The sequence below is a fragment of the Amphibalanus amphitrite genome, unplaced genomic scaffold (genome assembly GCF_019059575.1).
Source record: "Amphibalanus amphitrite isolate SeventyFive unplaced genomic scaffold, NRLGWU_Aamphi_draft 000511F_arrow, whole genome shotgun sequence".
Classification (NCBI taxonomy): Eukaryota; Metazoa; Arthropoda; class Thecostraca; order Balanomorpha; family Balanidae; genus Amphibalanus; species Amphibalanus amphitrite.
Window position 1 is genome coordinate 130,338 of NW_024882005.1, and position 17,304 is coordinate 147,641.

General features: G+C 47.7%; 1 protein-coding gene across 1 annotated transcript; it reads left to right on the plus strand.

The window, feature by feature from the left end:
* The first annotated feature begins 14,554 nt into the window (after positions 1 to 14,554).
* Positions 14,555 to 16,812, plus strand: LOC122393000 (coagulation factor X-like). The gene has a single exon (XM_043388459.1). The coding sequence runs from the start codon at positions 14,597 to 14,599 to the stop codon at positions 16,424 to 16,426; it is 1,830 nt and encodes a 609-aa protein (XP_043244394.1). The 5' UTR covers positions 14,555 to 14,596; the 3' UTR covers positions 16,427 to 16,812.
* The last annotated feature ends 492 nt before the right edge of the window (positions 16,813 to 17,304 follow it).

Genomic DNA, 17,304 nt, shown 5'->3' on the forward strand with positions numbered 1-17,304 from the left:
TTTCTTGTAAGTGTTTTCACAAGGTCTGGCACCAGTGGACCGTGAATTTGGCCAATTCATGGCGGTAATGAGCAGCCAGTTAATATTTTGTATCAAATTTAAAGACACCAATATACGTAATAGCCTTCGGCAAATCACATTAGATACTCATTTGTTAATTTCAGTCGTGGCAAATGGCTTATCGGGCCTTGTTTAAATCATGCAATTTTTACATCGGCCGGAGCCCCCTAGGCGCCCCTTGATTAGTGTGCTGGCGCGAGGTCGGACCAGAAGATTACCTTCTGGTTACATATGTTGTTCTGCATGAACCTCTAGTGCTAAATAATACACTTGACTCAGAAAGTATCATATTGTTAAGGACCGGCCTGGAGGAATAAAGTCGAACTGATGATATGCTCTGAAATAACACACGTACCACGGCATCCAGCGTTAGCTTGGATGCTAAATGGACGTTAGCTCTTGTATCATTGATAACATCACTACAGAACACTCCATTGTCTAGTTAATTGTCGCCCTTTGGCAAAAACATGATTTTTCTTCCTTAACCCGCGCCCTGGTGTGGGTCTGAGCCACCTTCGCCCTGGTGGGGGGGGGCCAAAATGACCCCCCCGTCTAACTCGAAAACGAAGAGGGCTAGGAAGACGCGGAAAAAAGCAAACGAAAGCCCATAACAAGTACGTTCGAAAGTATTTCGGTCATTTTTTCGCTAAGGTCAATATTGAGGTCGCTAGAGGTCATCATAGGTCAAATTTCAGTGTTTTCGGTGTTGCCGGACATATTCCGCTGTAGCTCGGAAACTAGAAGAGCTAGAGAGCCGCGGAAAAAAGCAATCGATAGCTCTTTTCAAGCTCTTTCGCCAAGGTTCGTCAGATTTGACCTCAGCTCAACGGTTTGGCCTACAGAGGTCATGCAAGGTCAACTTGGCAAATTTCTTTGAAAATGTTTTTAACTATAGCATGCATTCACGAGAAAATAGAGAAACGATTCATGCACCATCGTGCTTGGCTCGTCGAGACGCGTCGAATGATATATAGTTTGACCTCGAAAGGTCATTTTGAAAATTTGACCTCAGGTCAAGGTCATGACCTTACCGAAATAGGTCATGCTGCATATCATTCGATCCGCATTGACGAGACAAACACGATAAACGTCGAACGGAGTCTCTATCTCTATTCAATAACAAGTAAGTGCAGAAAAACCGCTGGTGACCTCTGGTGACCAGGGAGATGACCTAGCGTGACCTCAGCGAGGTCACAAGCAAATGGTTTCACATGGGCTGTGATTTGCTGACCCAAGACACTTCAATAACGAAATATAGGAACAATCACGCCCGATTTAGCTGAAAAACAACTACTTTTCGATTCTCCCATTGACTTATAATGGGGAGCAGCGATGACCTGACCTGACCTTAGGTCACATTTATAAAAAATCCGAGATAGCCATTTTGTAGAGCTGGGTGACATCTTCAAGTACTGTAAATTTTACATCGATCGGATAAAAGCTGTGCCTTTGAGAGAGCTTTGAACTTTTTTAGAGGTGGTGTCAGTTTTGGTGACCTTGTGACCTGACCTGACCTGACCCGAACCCCCCAAAAAAGGACATGATGTAAAAATGTTGAATAAACAGCTATACAAAGTTTCAGGGCGCTAACTCAAGTGGTTTCTGAGTTATCGCTGAAAAACCACAGGGGGGGGCCAAAATGGCCCCCCCCCCCCCCCACCAGGGCGAAGGTTAAATAGATCGGTCTTTTTCTGCAATTTGTGACCCTTTCTTGACCATTGTTTATTTACTTCTCTTGCCTGATGTTGTTCCCAGTCCCTTCGAGAAATCATTTACGCCGGTTGTAACTCATCCTAGCCTCAGGTGTGATATATGTTCTTCGCTTAGGCACAATTAATACCTTACTGATCGGCAGCATTGCATCGTGAGGTGCCAAAAAGCCCCTCCACGTGCATTTTCGGGGCCCCGACCTTTCCTTTGGTCAGTATCTTCACATTTGCACCACTTCAGATTTTCTGACTCCCACACCCACTAGAACTTTCGTCCCACCATACGGTATGTAACTAATTTCGACATTTTAAGCTTTCATTAGGTATTTGTACGTGCCAGACTCTCCCATTGACGTACTATTTTGGGAAAGCGTGCCAATTGGCTTTCGGTGGTCCTTATTTAAAACGACCTCCAACGCGACTGTATTCATTACACCCATGAAATTTTATGTTCGGTATGATACAAAAATGTCCCTTTTATCTCCATGCTAAGTTGCATCGTAATAGCTTGCTTCACTTTTGATGTGCAGTCATTCAAAGTTTGTGTCAATTTTTAGTGAACACCCTATAGTCTTTCCTGTCCCCAGAGACAGACCACCAAGCTGAACTTACGATCACCCAGAATGGGAGCCTGCTTCATTACGATTAGGAGCTACTCTTGCCGCACACCGGTGACCGTTCAGCTAGAAGTTCGACGTCGCGTAGTGAGGCCGACGATGGGTAGAAGCAATAGATTGACGCCCCGTGGACAGAAACAACAGGAGAATACGTGAAAGATAATATGCGGGACACGGAGTTAGGTCGCCTGAAAACCCGAAATGTAACGTATTGCTGAGCAGTGAGCCAAGAAAAAAAACAATGCTATCAGGTAAACAAGATACCTAAACACGTGAAAACAGTGAGAGGTACTAATCGGGTATATCAATATGCTCACATTGCATCCATGTTTCGTTTACGCATTTGTTTTTATGCGCATCGACGCCTTGGAGTAAAAATTCGTTTGCCTTTTCGCTTTTGCCGCCCCCCCCCCCCGGTAGTGACATTTTTACCCTGACTGGGGGGGGGGGGGCAGGCCGGTGACTGCGGGGGTTTGCCCCCGCCCCCCAGTTAGCATGTTAGACGAGGCCCTGCTACGATGTAGATTGTAGGGGTTGACGGTAGGTAGCCGTACCAAGGTCAAACCAATTAAGGTATTGACATGAATAGCATCAGTCTCTATTAATTTATGTTTAAATCAAAGCGTCAACGTGTAGTCATCATCATTGCCTCAATGCTTTAATGTATCACCGACCGACCGATCTCCCTGATGCCATTTTCCCTTCCAAAACTGAGTCAATACTGGCGGTTCGAGTTAAGCTGGAAAGTAGAGACTTCTCTTAGATCATAATAATAATATAAGAATAACCAGTAACCTCATAATATAAATCAGAAATAGGAGCCAAAAAGTTATATCTAAAGTTATCGAATATTTCGCTCCTGAAGCTTCGTCAGCGATAATTGCAGAAAAAGATATGAGCTTTTTAAGAAGCTTCTCTTAGATCCCTAGATCTTCTGGTGAACCAGTCTTCGTAAAAAAACACAGTTTTGGGGTACCTCGTGCAACTTTAGTTAGCACTTGGGCGCCTATAACCCCACAATACCGTGGCCCTGGCCTTTTGAACAGGAACCAAGAGGGGCGAAAAGGAGGCACTGTCTTTCGCGCTTATGAGACCGTTTTGGGATTTAGGCGAGTGTTTCATCTCGATCATGAATTAGTCCACATGACCTTACTGGTGTCCTCAGCGCTCCGTTTTTTCAGCCTAAAGCATAGAGTAGGTAAGTCATAAGCATGTATTCCGTTTTTATATCATATGTATTCCGTTTTTTTTTTCGAAAAGTCAAAAGTTTTTGAAAAAGATAAAAATACAAATTTTGAATTTAAATATAAAAATTTTCAAAATTTTCAAAATTTTGAAAATTCGAGATGGCAGTTTGATAGCGCAGTCCATTCGGAGTCCTCTCATGCAAAGAAATTGGATCTAGCTCAAAAACTGAGCTCTTGGGACCGATTCCCGTGGTTCAATGTTTTGCGTCGAAATCGGCTGAACATGACGTCACTCTGACGTCATTTCCGGCCGACCTATGATGGATACGAAGTTCAAATTTTGACACAAGATGTCAAATTGATGCAGCCGAAGGTACTGAAAGTGTGGCGGCGATACATCAAGCGGTTTAGAAGTTATTGCAGTAGAAAAACGACAGGGGGCTATGAATATTGAATAGCCCCCCACCCCAGTGGGGCGCGGGTTAGTTTGCGAGTTACGCTGAACGTGTTGTAAAACAAGAGTACGCCTAAAAGTAAAATTTAGGTGAGAACGATCTTATGGGACACCCTGTACATGCCAACTTTCAGCGCAATCGGCCCGATATTGCAATTGTTACAAAACTGACACCTCTTCGTTTTGCAAGTAGCACGTGCATAAGGGGTCACCCACATTCATCAGGAATAATCCAATACTTGATAGAAGGAATGAAGCTTCTTTACTAATTACCGCATGTAAATCGGTCAAGTGGTTGCTGAGATATAAGCCTCGCAAAAGCGTGACCACCGATCTTTCCAAGTTTAAAAATCAAGCGTGGCATCGTGAGAAGCGTTAGGGTGGCCGCTTTGCCCCACTCTCCCCTTCAACAAATCTTTTAAACGTCGAGCCGATAGGCGAGACGTTTAAAAGATTTTTCTACCTACGAGCGGTTTAATAATTTTATCCCGTGCCGCCGACATATTTCATGTAATGTCTACTAGACGTTTAGACAGTTTGTTAATCGTCACAGTAGACGTTTAACAACTGTTACACGTCTAGAACCTGTTAAACAAATCATTTACTCAACATCTGATAATTTTCTCTCTTAGCACGTGAAGCAATTGAAAATACTGACTACGACGCGGGATAAATGACAGATATAAGATATACCGCTACAAACAAGCATTGTAAAATTCACAAAACGCACCGGCATGGTTTCTAATAAGGCTGAAACAGACTCTTTCCGCAGTCAGGAAATCGCATGCGAGAGCCTATTCAAATTGATTAAATCACGCTCGCATCAATCGTACGCACCTCCCGCATGCGTTTGATGCGGGAAGGATTGTAATGTATTTAAATAGGCTCTCGCAAGTCGCATGCGATTTCCTGACTGCGGAAAATCTGTTTCAGCCTTGACCATTTTATTTGCTTGCCACAATCCAGAAATGGCTATATTGTGATGCATTGTTGCTGATTGGGGTAAATAGATGACTAAGACATTGAAAACAGTATTTTTTTTGCAATGGGTGAATTTATTGAGCTAGGTAGCTTTGCTTGCAAATGCTGAAGTATTGTTTTTTTTTTAACGGTTCTCCATCCAATCATATACTCCCAAAGCACGTTACTGACGTTAATACGTTTCTGCTTACCTAAATAATAGAGTAGTACCGCCGAAACTGGAATATTAAATGCATTATCTATACAAACGGTCAACGGAACTCATACTCATAACCAGGTGACAACCAAAGTTGGGACGTTTTACCATACCTGTAATTTCACGATCACGAATATCGTGTTAGTTTTGATCAGAGATGATGTCTTTAAGCATTTAGACCAGGTCGGGTCAGGTCAGGTCAACCGGTAGGGGTTGTGACGGGTATTCGTAATACGTGTCAACCGCCTCTGACAGCTTCGTAACATGTTACGAAGGCACCAAAACTACTTCGTAAATGTTAAAATGATTGCTAAATTCGAATTCAGCTCCAAAAACTAGGCTAGAAACATGTAAAACTCGAAAAGGTGAACCGAGGTCACCCGAGGTCACCAAAGGTCAATGACCTGACCTGACCTTCAGGTGACCTTGACACCCACCCTAATGTATGGGAGCAACATCAAATCACATGTTTGAACGTTTGAAACCACGAAAAGCTTGCAAACGCGCGGCTAATGCGAGCCGACATACGCCGAATCGCGATTCCGGCCAAACATGGTCTCGGAAAAGAGGTCACAGGTCAAAGGTCATTTGGGTCAGGGTCATGAAATTTTCAGGGTAGGTGTAAAATTGATCAATGCGAGGGTACTGAAAGTTTCGTCGCGATCGGCCGCTTTTTACGCGAGTTATTCGCGAAAACCCTCATCAACCCCCCCCCCCCCCCCTGTGCCGGCGAAAGATCCGCAATCATAAAATATGGCTCACAGCAGGGCTGAAGCATGAAATACGCAAGCATGACCAGTTATTCAGGCTTGCTCAGCGCCACGACTTAGACAGACATTCAGTTCAGTTCGCCGCCGATGATGACAGCATGGTCGGGTGGTTCGTTCCGCGACAGGGTCCGGCTGCTTTGTGCGGCTCGGCGGGGCGGGAGGGGGGAGGCAGGCGACGCGTCCGACAGGCGACACTTGAGCGTCCCGGGAATCAGCTGTCACCGTGCGGCGCGGCGGGCCGTCCCTCCGACCCTTCCCATTGTTACCTGACTGGGCGCCGGCCGCCGGTCCTCCGGAAGGGTCACTTTGGTATGCGAACTCTTCACCGCACTTGCCCACTGTCAGAGAGTGTACTGAGGGACAGTAGTTTCTAACAGCTCGTTCGATTGGTCTGCCTGCTCAGCCAATCATATTCTGGCAACCTTGGACCTTGGGACCCAACGTCGCTATGGTACTTCCGTATAGCCTGAGGCACCTGGGTACTTATGAATCTTGGGTCCCGTTGGATTCTGGGTCCGACTGTACTTGGGTACATTTGATACACACCCAAACAAGCCAAGGGATCAAGGATTTCGAAACAGATGCGCTATAATAGCTACGCTACTTTAAACAGCTGATAAAAACGCTGCAAAAAAATATTTTAGCAATGCAAGGAACCGTTGATAAATTGGTATTAGGGGTATTAGGTATTCTTCATATTATTCATGATACAAAACGATGTTGAATTTTGTTCAAAATAGCGATGCGAGTAGAATCATATGAAAAAGTTTGAAAAGGTGGAAAGTTTGTTTCCAAACAGGAATTCTACTACAGAGCAAACGAATGTAGGGATTACGTCATCACTCGATCAGCTTACATCCCAGCGGCAATCTATTTATAGTCACCGTGCGGCACTCCTTTACGGCTACATCCTTTCCATGGAAACATCCTGCAAGAATATTAGAAACATCAACAAACTCGGCCGCTCGCATGGGCGCGGGAGCCCCGGGGGGGGGGGGGGGCGGGTAGTGGGGGCATTCTGCCCCCATTTCCACACATTCCACAACCCTGGGGCTGTGGTGTGGAGGCGCTCCCCCCACAACTTTTCATTGGACCAGGAACCGTCGGGGCAGTTTGTCCTCTCTGAATTAGCGCTTGTGGGTCACAGAAAACTGAATGGAATAAAACTTTTTAATTCTTTACCTGATTTGACAGCTTGTGTGGCAGAGGTAAACCTCTATTCCAGGTTACCAAAAAGGTAGCTCCTTGACTCAGCTGAGACGAAATATCTCACTTTTTGTAACTATTATTGTTTCATTCTTTTCGTTGGAAAAGCCAAGGGGTGAAAAACTACTGGCCTAAAACGGGTGAAAAGACTTGACTTGGCCTTGGGGGTACCCTTACCCTAGCCTAGGGTATACCCCCAAGGCCAAGTCAAGTCTTTTCACCCGTTTTATGCCACTAGTTTTTCACCCCTTGGCTTTTCCAACCTACCAACAACCAACCTAGGGTCCCTAGGTTCCGGGAAGCATCAGGTGTGCTCCCCCCCCCCCCCGGCCGAAGGGTAGTTCCCGCGCCACTGGACGCTCGCCACGCTGCGGAGCCTGGAGCGTGCAGAGGCGAATTCGTCTCAAACGCAGCAATTGCCTTTCCCCCTTCAGATGCCCCCGGATCCGCCCCGGCCCCGAACTTTATTCCCCCTCTCAACTTTTCCTGTAAAAGTAACACTGGATCAAAGCCAAGATCAGAAAACTGGAATCCACAAAAGTAACGAAAGATTTTGCATCATTTTCAAAAATCAAAATTGGGTATAAAAATGTAGCCCGTGTAAAGTTATAGCCGCGCATCGAAAACCCTTTACACGCAGGTCCAACTTCAAGATCAGATTCAAGGCCAAAGAACGGCTAATGACCGGTCTGTCACCTTTTTTCACTCTGTCACCTTCGGGATGATTGCTCACGATGGCAATAGCCAGCAATAGCCAGTGGCAGTGACAGGCGGTAGTGGGCAGCAGCAGCCAGCAGGGCTCGATGTTCCCGAGAGGGATCGACGGTAGTGTGGCAGCAGCAGGACTCGATATCCCCGAGAGGGCTCGAGCCATGCTGACGCCTGACGGCCAGATCTGCCCGGTCGTAGATAGAGGGCAACCGAATGACATCTGTGGTCGACTCAGTACGCAAACATGCGAGCGGCTCGATAAAGCGGCTGCCACTGTATAAACGAGAACTGATGAAAACAGTTCGCCAGATGTGTTTCACTTGGCCGCATCAGGTGTTCGCGAACGGGAGGCCGCCGTGGCGCGCACTGGGACTGAACTTTGACGGCGAACCGGGGACACAGTTAACCCGCGCATTACTGGGTTATTCTCCACAACACGGCTGACGTGCGGACGGTGGGGGGGGGGGGGGGCACCACAGAGCCCACCCTCTTAGCTCTGAAACGACTGGCCCGATTGTCAAAATTCAAACGGCGTCTGATAGCCCTGGAGAAACTCTCGAACGAAACCTAACTGTATTGACCTCAAGGTCCCCGGTGACGGCACAGGTCAGGTCAAAGTAAGAATAATCAACGTTTTGGCTTGTTCACAATTAGGGTTCGGGCCGCCGGCTGACAAGTCATATCAGGCTCATTTTGACATTGAAATTAAATTGACATCAAATAAAATGAAAATTTAATGCAAAAAAGCATTGGTCTCAAGGGAGTCTATGTCTCAAGCAATGAAATTAACCTAGAGATTAGTCAGAAAGAACGGATTCAAAGCGCAGCCACCATTGATGCACGTTTTGATGCTGAATAAAATATATTGAAGAATATTTCCCTCACGACTTCTTACACGAATTCACGTCCAGTGATCAAAACTCGTGGCAAAATGATCATTAGGAGCTTTAGCTCCGTTCTTTCTTAGGCTCACCACCAGACCGACCATAGTACACTCGGGGGCAGAATGATGTTCCACCACTCCCTACCTATCGGGCTCCCATGGCTCAGCACTGGCTGCTGCCAGTGGCAGCACTGGCAGCACTGGCACTGGCAGGCAGTGCTGACCAGTGCTGAGGACAGCTGCAACACTGGCAGCAGCCAGTGCTGGGCCATGGGAGCCCGATGGGTAGGGAGTGGTGGAACATCAATCTGCCCTCGAGTGTACCTAGCAGGCTCCTGACCACCCCTAATAGTGGCAAGGGGGGACTGTTTAGGACCTCCCTTGATGTCTCGAAATCTAACCGGCTGATTTTTACAATTCAAACGGAATTCGCTTGCACTCAACGTGATCTTCATCTCGAAAAAGGAAAGTTCCAGCGAAAAGGAATTAGGGGGGGGGGGGTAAAAACTTCAACGTGCAGATTTTTTTGCAACTGCACTTACCACGGCCATGTTTTATAACCAATTTGGACGCAACTACTGCTGATCGATGCAGAATAAGCCAGAGATTAACATGTGACATAGAAATAAGTTTTTTTTTTCGAAAATAATAGGTGGATACCTACCTAGGTACAGGTAATTTAATTTGGGAGGTACCTACCTAGTATGTAGGTACTTAGGTACCTAGGTACCTACTACACAAATGTATAATAAATCGTTTTTTTGTTGGTGTGTCATCAAAACGGGTTGACAAATGTCTTATTATGTTACAAAAATGTGTGATAATGACTAAAGATAGATTGATAATTCATAGGCGGCTTCAGGGCACCAAAATTGGGAGGTGAAATCGACCTCCCTTTCTTTTTCCTGGAACCGCCTATGATCCATCTCTTGTTCTTTTGTGAATATGTAATGCCTACAAATTATGTTAATTTCAATCGCTATTGCATTTGCTACTATACATACCGAACGTCATGATATAACCCGGCACCGCCTGGGCTATTTCCGTACCCACGACAGCCTGGGGGGTCGGATCCGACCCCCCCCCCCCCCCTGTTATCTCGAGAATCAATGGGCATATCGAGCCCCACGAGGCGGCGTTCGAAAGGTCTCTACGAGACCTTCCCAAAGCACTCTTAAGATTTTAAGATTGAGGTCAACTTTCAGGTCAAGGTCAGGTCAAAGGTCAAATTCTGGGGTTTTGCATGATTAGGCTTACGGACAGCGGAATCGATAGCTGCTGCTCGAAACTCACCAAACATGACCTCAAAGACCTAGTGAAGGTACCATGTGCGTATAGGGGTTATACTAAGTACGGGTCAAGGTCAGGTCAGGTCACGAAAGGTCACGGTTTTCACTTTCTGCTACATGGGCGTGCGACACATGTTTTATGGCTTATTTTTCACGCCGAATCCAATGGTTATGGTTATATGTGACCCCAAGTCACTGTGCTGGTGATAAGTGTGCATTGAAAGCATAAAAATCGTTTATACCATACATAACTAAATGAGGGCTAAGAAAAAAGGTCAATTTTTCAATTTTTTTATTTCTGACATAAAAATGCACTTTGCTAGACGACCTTTGTTCCAGGAATCTAGTGGTGCCATTTGTTTTCACATGCGATGTTCAGAAGTGCCTCTAATTTACAAAAACGCTTATGACGTCACCATGCCCTATGCATGTTGGAGCTATTTTTACAATTTGGGGGTCAAAAATCAAGATAGAAAGTTGAAATTTTGGACATCTACTGTTATAATAGAGCTCTATAACATATATTCCGTTTTTTTTGGAAATTCTCAAAATTTTGGATTTTATTAGCTGTTTTCCAAAAAAAAGAATATAGTTTTTTATTTTTAGGGGTAAAAAACGCATTTTATGGAAAATCCGAGATAGCCATTTTAAAGAACTCGTTGAGCTGCGTCTATTCATGTCCTTAAATTGAAATTTGCTTAAAACCTTGATTTTTGACGATTTTTCAAACATTTACCACTTTTTGACTGAAAAAGCCATGTAGTTACATCACTAAAATCGATACATCTAAAACAAAATTGGAAAAATCTTAAAAATTACACAGGAGACGTCAAATTGATGGGGGAGAAGCAGGGATGCGGAGCCGGAGCCGGAGCCGGAGCCGGAGCCGCCGGAGCCGGCATATTTTGCCCGGAGCCGGAGCCGGAGCCGGAGCCGTGAAACAATATAGCCCGGAGCCGGAGCCGGAGCCGGAGCCGTCAAAAAAGGGGGCGACTCCGGCTCCTTTTCTCAAGAGGAAACAATTATTTACCTAGTTCGGTTTGACAGTACAAGGCGTAAAACAATGTGGTATTCAAAATAGCCTTGTTATACAAATACAGAAGCAACGTGTACCAATCCCATCGCCTTTTTTCTTCCACCCGTATTTAATTGATCGCATAGGTGATGTACTGAGTAGAAGCCGGAGCCGGAGCCGCCGGAGCCGGAGCCGCCGGAGCCGGATCATTTTACTCGGAGCCGGAGCCGGAGCCGGAGCCGCCATGACATTTCACCCGGAGCCGGAGCTGAGTTCACGGGGTGAGTTCACAAATTATAACTTTGTCCTAATGCTCACAATCGACAGGCGTTTAATTGCGTGATAAACGGCACAACTAGCGCTCCAGTCAACTGATAGCTTCTGAGGAGTGGAACATCATTCTGTAGTCGACTATACACTTAAGGGAATTTTGATTCAATTTGACACGGTTGGACGTTGGTGTTATTACAGTTACCTTTCTTATTGATTGGTGTATGAATCGGAGGCGCGGAGCGCCGAGAAAATTTGCAAAAGCATTTGTCAAAACACTGCTCCAAATCACAAATTTTACAACTCTTTTAGTATGGTAGTACAAGCCTGAGTTCCTTCACACTCCACAGTACCTACACATATGAATTCCGATTCAATTTGACACGGTTGGTTGGTGTAATTACAGTCACGGTCTAGTATTGACTTGACCTACCTGTACGTACACAAATTTGCAAAAAAAAATCAAAACACAGAGGGACCTCCTCTCTAGAGAGGACCACCTCTCTACTGTGGGCCTCCTCTTTTCACAGGGCCTATCAACTACAGAAGGCCTCCTCTCTACAGAGGACTTCCTTTCTACTGAGGGTTTATCTCTTTCAGAGGGCACCCTTTCTTCAGAGGACCTCCTCTCTAGTCTCTACAGGGGACCTCCTCTCTACAGAGGACCTCATCTCTGCAAAGGGCCTCCGGCCTCCCCTCTACTGAGGGAGTCCTCTCTACAGACGGCATCCTCTCTTCAGAGGGCCTCCTCTCTACAGCGGGCCTCCTCTCTTCAGAGGGCCTTCTGCTTTCAGGCGGTCTCCTTTCTACAGAGGGCCTCCTCTCTACACAGGGCCTTCTTTCTACAGATGGTCTCTTCTCTACAGAGGGCCTCCTTTCTACAGAGGGCCTCCTCTCTAAAGGGGCCTCCTCTCTACAGAGGGGCCTCCTCTTACAGAGGGGCAGGGCCTCCTCTCTACTGAGGAGTCAGAGGGGCCTTAGCGGTCAGACACAGACACTAGCAGTTATTCACAGGAGGCCCCAGGAAGTAAGAAGGACCCTAGCTGTCAGGCTGGTCAGAGGCCCTGAATATCCTGACGTGATTTTTGGGATTCCCTTGAATTTCTTTCGCCTCCGACGTGATTTTGGTCCCCTTGGCCTTCGGCCCACGGGGCCTCCTGAAAACCCCGAGGGGGGTGGGGCACCCCGTCCATCTTGGGTACGTCCCTGAACAATTGTCCTCATCGTTCGTCCTACCGTCCGAGTTCCACCCACATGGCCGGCTTGCACGCACCCCTAAACAAACGAAACGAAGCCGTCAAGTGTCGTGCCTTTGTTTTGTTGCGTTTTTCTGCTTTCTGCGCCGCCTTAAGGCCGCCCCACACTGGAACTCGCATGCGGGTTGCGGGTTTGCGGGTTTTGAGTTTGCGAGCATAATACTAATTCATAGAGTGATTAGACCGCTACCTTATGGTAAATTCATGAATGCAGGGAAGCCGGTACACCTTCAGAAACTTACATATAGTCGCAATACCAGCGCAACGAACCAAAATTCGACTCCAACGAAAAACCCGCAAACCTCGCGGAACTCGCAGACCTCGCAGCGAGGAAAATCGAAAGTTGACTCAAAATCAACTTTTGGAATGCGATGCAAGGTCGCTTGCAAGCTAAAAACATGCAGACTCGCTTGTTAGATGGTAGTGTGGGTCACTCAGCTTAGATTGTATTATTTTATTTTGAAGAAACCCGAAAACCCAAAAACTCGCAACCCGCATGCGAGGTCCGGTGTGGGGCGGCCTTTAGCGTGCGTTCGGCATCCGGAAAATATCGTTTGGATATTCTCGGCCGGAAAATTATTGATGAGTGCCTATCTTCAACATGTCTCGTTATCGCGATACCGAACGTAATCCCCGATAATTATCGCTGATCCCGGATAATTTTCTCTGATCATCCGGATGCCGAACGCACGCATAGTAGTAACATGGCAAAGTTTTGTGCTGTATCGTCAGCTGATAATGTCTCCGATGGCGTCAAATTCCGTAAAAAGGATTTGGCTTTCTTCTGAAGGCGAGACATTAGAGATATCTTGGAAAAAAGATGAAAAAAACAGTTAAAAGTTAGTGAATGTGCAATTTTTTTCCACCAAATCCTTTTAAGATAATGCCAATTTATTTTTATTCATTATGACGTTATCATTTTAAAAATTTGACATAATCATAAACATAATCAGCTGACGATATTTAACCGGCCTTGATTTCACCTCTATTTTACTAGCCTTGTTACCAAAACGGTGTGGCAACGTTCGGGAGGTGAGATCTATAGATGGCCTTGGGGGAGATAACCCACATAAATATATAAAGATAACCGTTCTTGTAAAATACCGCAACCGAAGTTGCTTGGTGACGCCTGCTGTACTGGTGTCCTAACATGCTGACCAATTGATTATTTCAGGCTTGCTAAAACCACAGTTGATTTTTATGTGTACGTACCTTCCTGGTTTTGTTTTGCTAGTATGTTCTTTCAAATGACTCGAAAGTCATTTTATAAATTTGATTTACTCCCTCCATTGCAATGCACATTTTCAAAGCCCCCAGTTAGTTTTAAGGCCAAAATTGGGTAGTTAGTCGTAAAGCAGAGAGGCGCTTTACCCAGACTCCAGAGATGCTTTCTAATCGGACCAAACCTTACCAAACCTGACCTAAACTCACCTACAACCTACAACCAAAAACCTGCAACCTACAACCTAAAATCTAGCACCTAAAATCTAAAACCTACACCCTACAGTCTAACCTATAGCGCATCTCCTTGGTTGCAAAAAGAAGTGTGACGCCTGCTTTACTACTACCCAAAACTGTAACTTTGCCAAGTTGAGCTTTCTTTAATTTGTCCATATTTTATAATGTTGGGGGGGCTGCCTGGCAAGTTGGGGGGGCTGACCAGGAGGTCAGCCCCAACTGTATAGACCCCCAACTGTATAGGATCCTACGCCCCTGCTTCCTGCTAAGAGAATGAAATAATCCTACAAGTTGAAGAGAAAAGGGGGACGGGATGCAAGCTATCCCAGTGGTCGAGCACTATGCACAGTGCACACTACATAGATGCATAGGCACTTACATATAAATTTGTCGTTTCTAGGTCACAGGCAACAGATGTGATGAGTCACTGTGCGCATGCCTTTTTGCAGATGTTTTCTAGCGCACACCTATGTAGACAGTTCGTCGCAGTCATAACCAAAACACGAAGCCAGGATGGTTTAGACAGACGCATCTATGCGCCATTTTGAAGTGGTGGCGATGACATGCCCAGGCAGTATAAATAGGGTCTGCCCCGCGGTGCTGTCGTCCCAGTCAGCCCTGGCCGCTCGCCGAGGTCACAGGATGAAGACGTGTCAGCTGCTGCTGGTCCTCAGCTGCCTGCTGGCCGGCGCCCTGGCGCTGCCCAGCACACTCCAAGACAAGGAAGGTAGGTACAAAACCGGAAAGCTGTCGGCCGAGAAGCCCACGTTTGATGGTATGAAGCCGCACTTAGATGGTATGAAGAAGCCAGCGTCGGATGACAAAAAGACGGCCCTACTCGGCGACACTGGCACTCCCAGCGTGCGCTCCGGCGCGGTGAGCTGCGGATCTCACGTTATCACCGAGGGCTCGTCGGCGGTGATTGAGTCGCCAAACTACCCGTCCAACTACAACAGCTACGCGTACTGCGCCTATTCGTTCACCACCGACACCGGTAAGGAGCTCCAGATGAACTGCGAGACATTCGAGCTAGAGGGTGACGAGGGTGACCAGGGTGACGAGGACGAGGGTGACCAATGGTGCGAGTTCGACTGGCTGCGGGTTAACGACGTCATGTACTGCGGCACCAGAGGGCCGTCTGCCGTGGGCGGATCTCGTCTCGACATCGTCTTCTTCAGCGACGAAAGCGTCGTCGAAAAGGGCTACCGGTGCACGGTGACGCTGGCGGAGCCGACCGTGGTGCCGGCCGGCTCACAGCTCGGCTGCGGCACTAGCCGGCTGGCGCGTGGCAAGTACACCATCACCGACGGCGACGGCGACTACAGCAACAACATCGACTGCTACTACCAGCTGTACGCCGACCAGGCCGGCGACCAGCTGTCGGTGACGTGCTCGCAGTTCGACGTCGAGGACTCTTGGAAGTGTGGCGGTGACTGGCTGTCTCTGAACGGCATTAGATATTGCAGCACCAGCGGACCGAGTGACGTGGCTGCTATCGACCGCATGTCGTTCCACTGGCACACTGACTCCTCGGAGGTGCGGCCGGGCTTCGGGTGTACCGTCACCGTCGGAGAGACGCCGCCGCCCTCCGACGCCTGCGCCTGCGGCCAAGTCAACCGCGCCTCGCGCATCGTCGGCGGTGAGGAGACCGAGGCCAACGAGTACCCGTGGCAGGCGGCTATATATAGGATAGACCGAGATCTTACTTTCTGCGGCGGCACCGTCATCAACAGTCTCTACGTGCTAACGTCGGCCCGCTGCACGGCCAGATCGTCGGCCAGCGATATCCAGGTCCAACTTCGCAAGCACCTCACCGGCCAGGACGACAACGAGATCCGATTCAACGTCGCCCAGATCAAGGTGCACCCGAACAACGACTGGACGCACCAATACGACTTCGCCCTGCTGAAGCTGGCCACGGCTATCACCTTCCCCGCCGACAATAAGATCGCGCCCGCCTGCATGCCGACCGCCTCCAACGACTTTGTCGGCGCCGACGCCATCGTCACCGGCTTCGGCACCACCTCGCACGGCGGCCCCAAGCCCGACACGCTGCACGAGGTTACCGTCCCCATAATCAGCTACTCTGAATGCGCGTCGGCCTATGCTGACAAAAGAACCATCACCTCCAGCATGATTTGCACCGATAACGCCAACCGCAAGGGCTGGTGTAATGGAGACCAGGGCGGCCCGCTCGTCAGCCTGGAGAACGACCGCTACTCGCTCGTCGGCGTCGTCTCCCGGTCCATCGGCTGCGCGGCTGAAAAATACCCGGGCGTGTACGCCAGGGTCACCGACGCGCTCTCGTGGATTTGGACCAGCGCCGCTGACGGCGAGTACTGCCGCGACCCGGCCGCCAACTGAGGCTGACGGGTGACAGCGGTCGCCGGTCCCATGTCCCCAGGCGACGTCCCATGTCCGCAGGGGCCGTTCCATGTCCACAGGTGCCGTCCCATATCCACAGGGACCTTCCCATGTCTATAGGGATCATTTGATGGCCATATGACTATCCCATGACCACAGTGACTGTCCGATGTGTACAGGGGCCGACCGATAGGGCCAATAAGTCCACTGGGTGGGATATTGGGTCATTGGGGACACTATGGGGTCTGAGTGAGCTGTCCAGGGTCTTGCATTTTTAGACGAGCGTGCATTTTCTTATAGAAATTTATCGTTTTATTTGGTGTTTGCAATTTCCTTCACAGGGAACACGTCTCTAGCGTAATACCTTATTTATGATTAGAGCTGCTATTTAACTCATTAACGCCGAGTGGCAACTATAGTTGCCATCTACAAAAACCTACTGCTGAAGGCAAGTTAATGACGTCAGAACAGCATTTGTGGGATGCCTAATCAGCATAGTCCCTTCTCATCATGATCAGACGGTTTTAGTCACGTCCTGTGCGCAACATGCTTCACAAATCAAGAAATAGTCAGACGTTGCAGAGACGGCCGCCATATTGGCTTGACGGTCCCGAAGAAAACGACGCTGTTTTTCCAGAGTGTCCGGTATTTCCGAGCATTTTCGGCTTATTTTGATCCAGAAAGGATGTAGGCAGGCTACCAGTGTCTCAAAACTTGAAAGCACTCTACTCATTTGTAGTTATTTGTACTAGATTTGTACTTGGCAACTATAGTTGCCACTCGGCGTTGGCGTAGTCAAAAATATGAGCGGTTCATAGTTAAATAGTTGTATTTACGGATATACTGTAACGAAACATATGTTATTCAACCAGACTGTC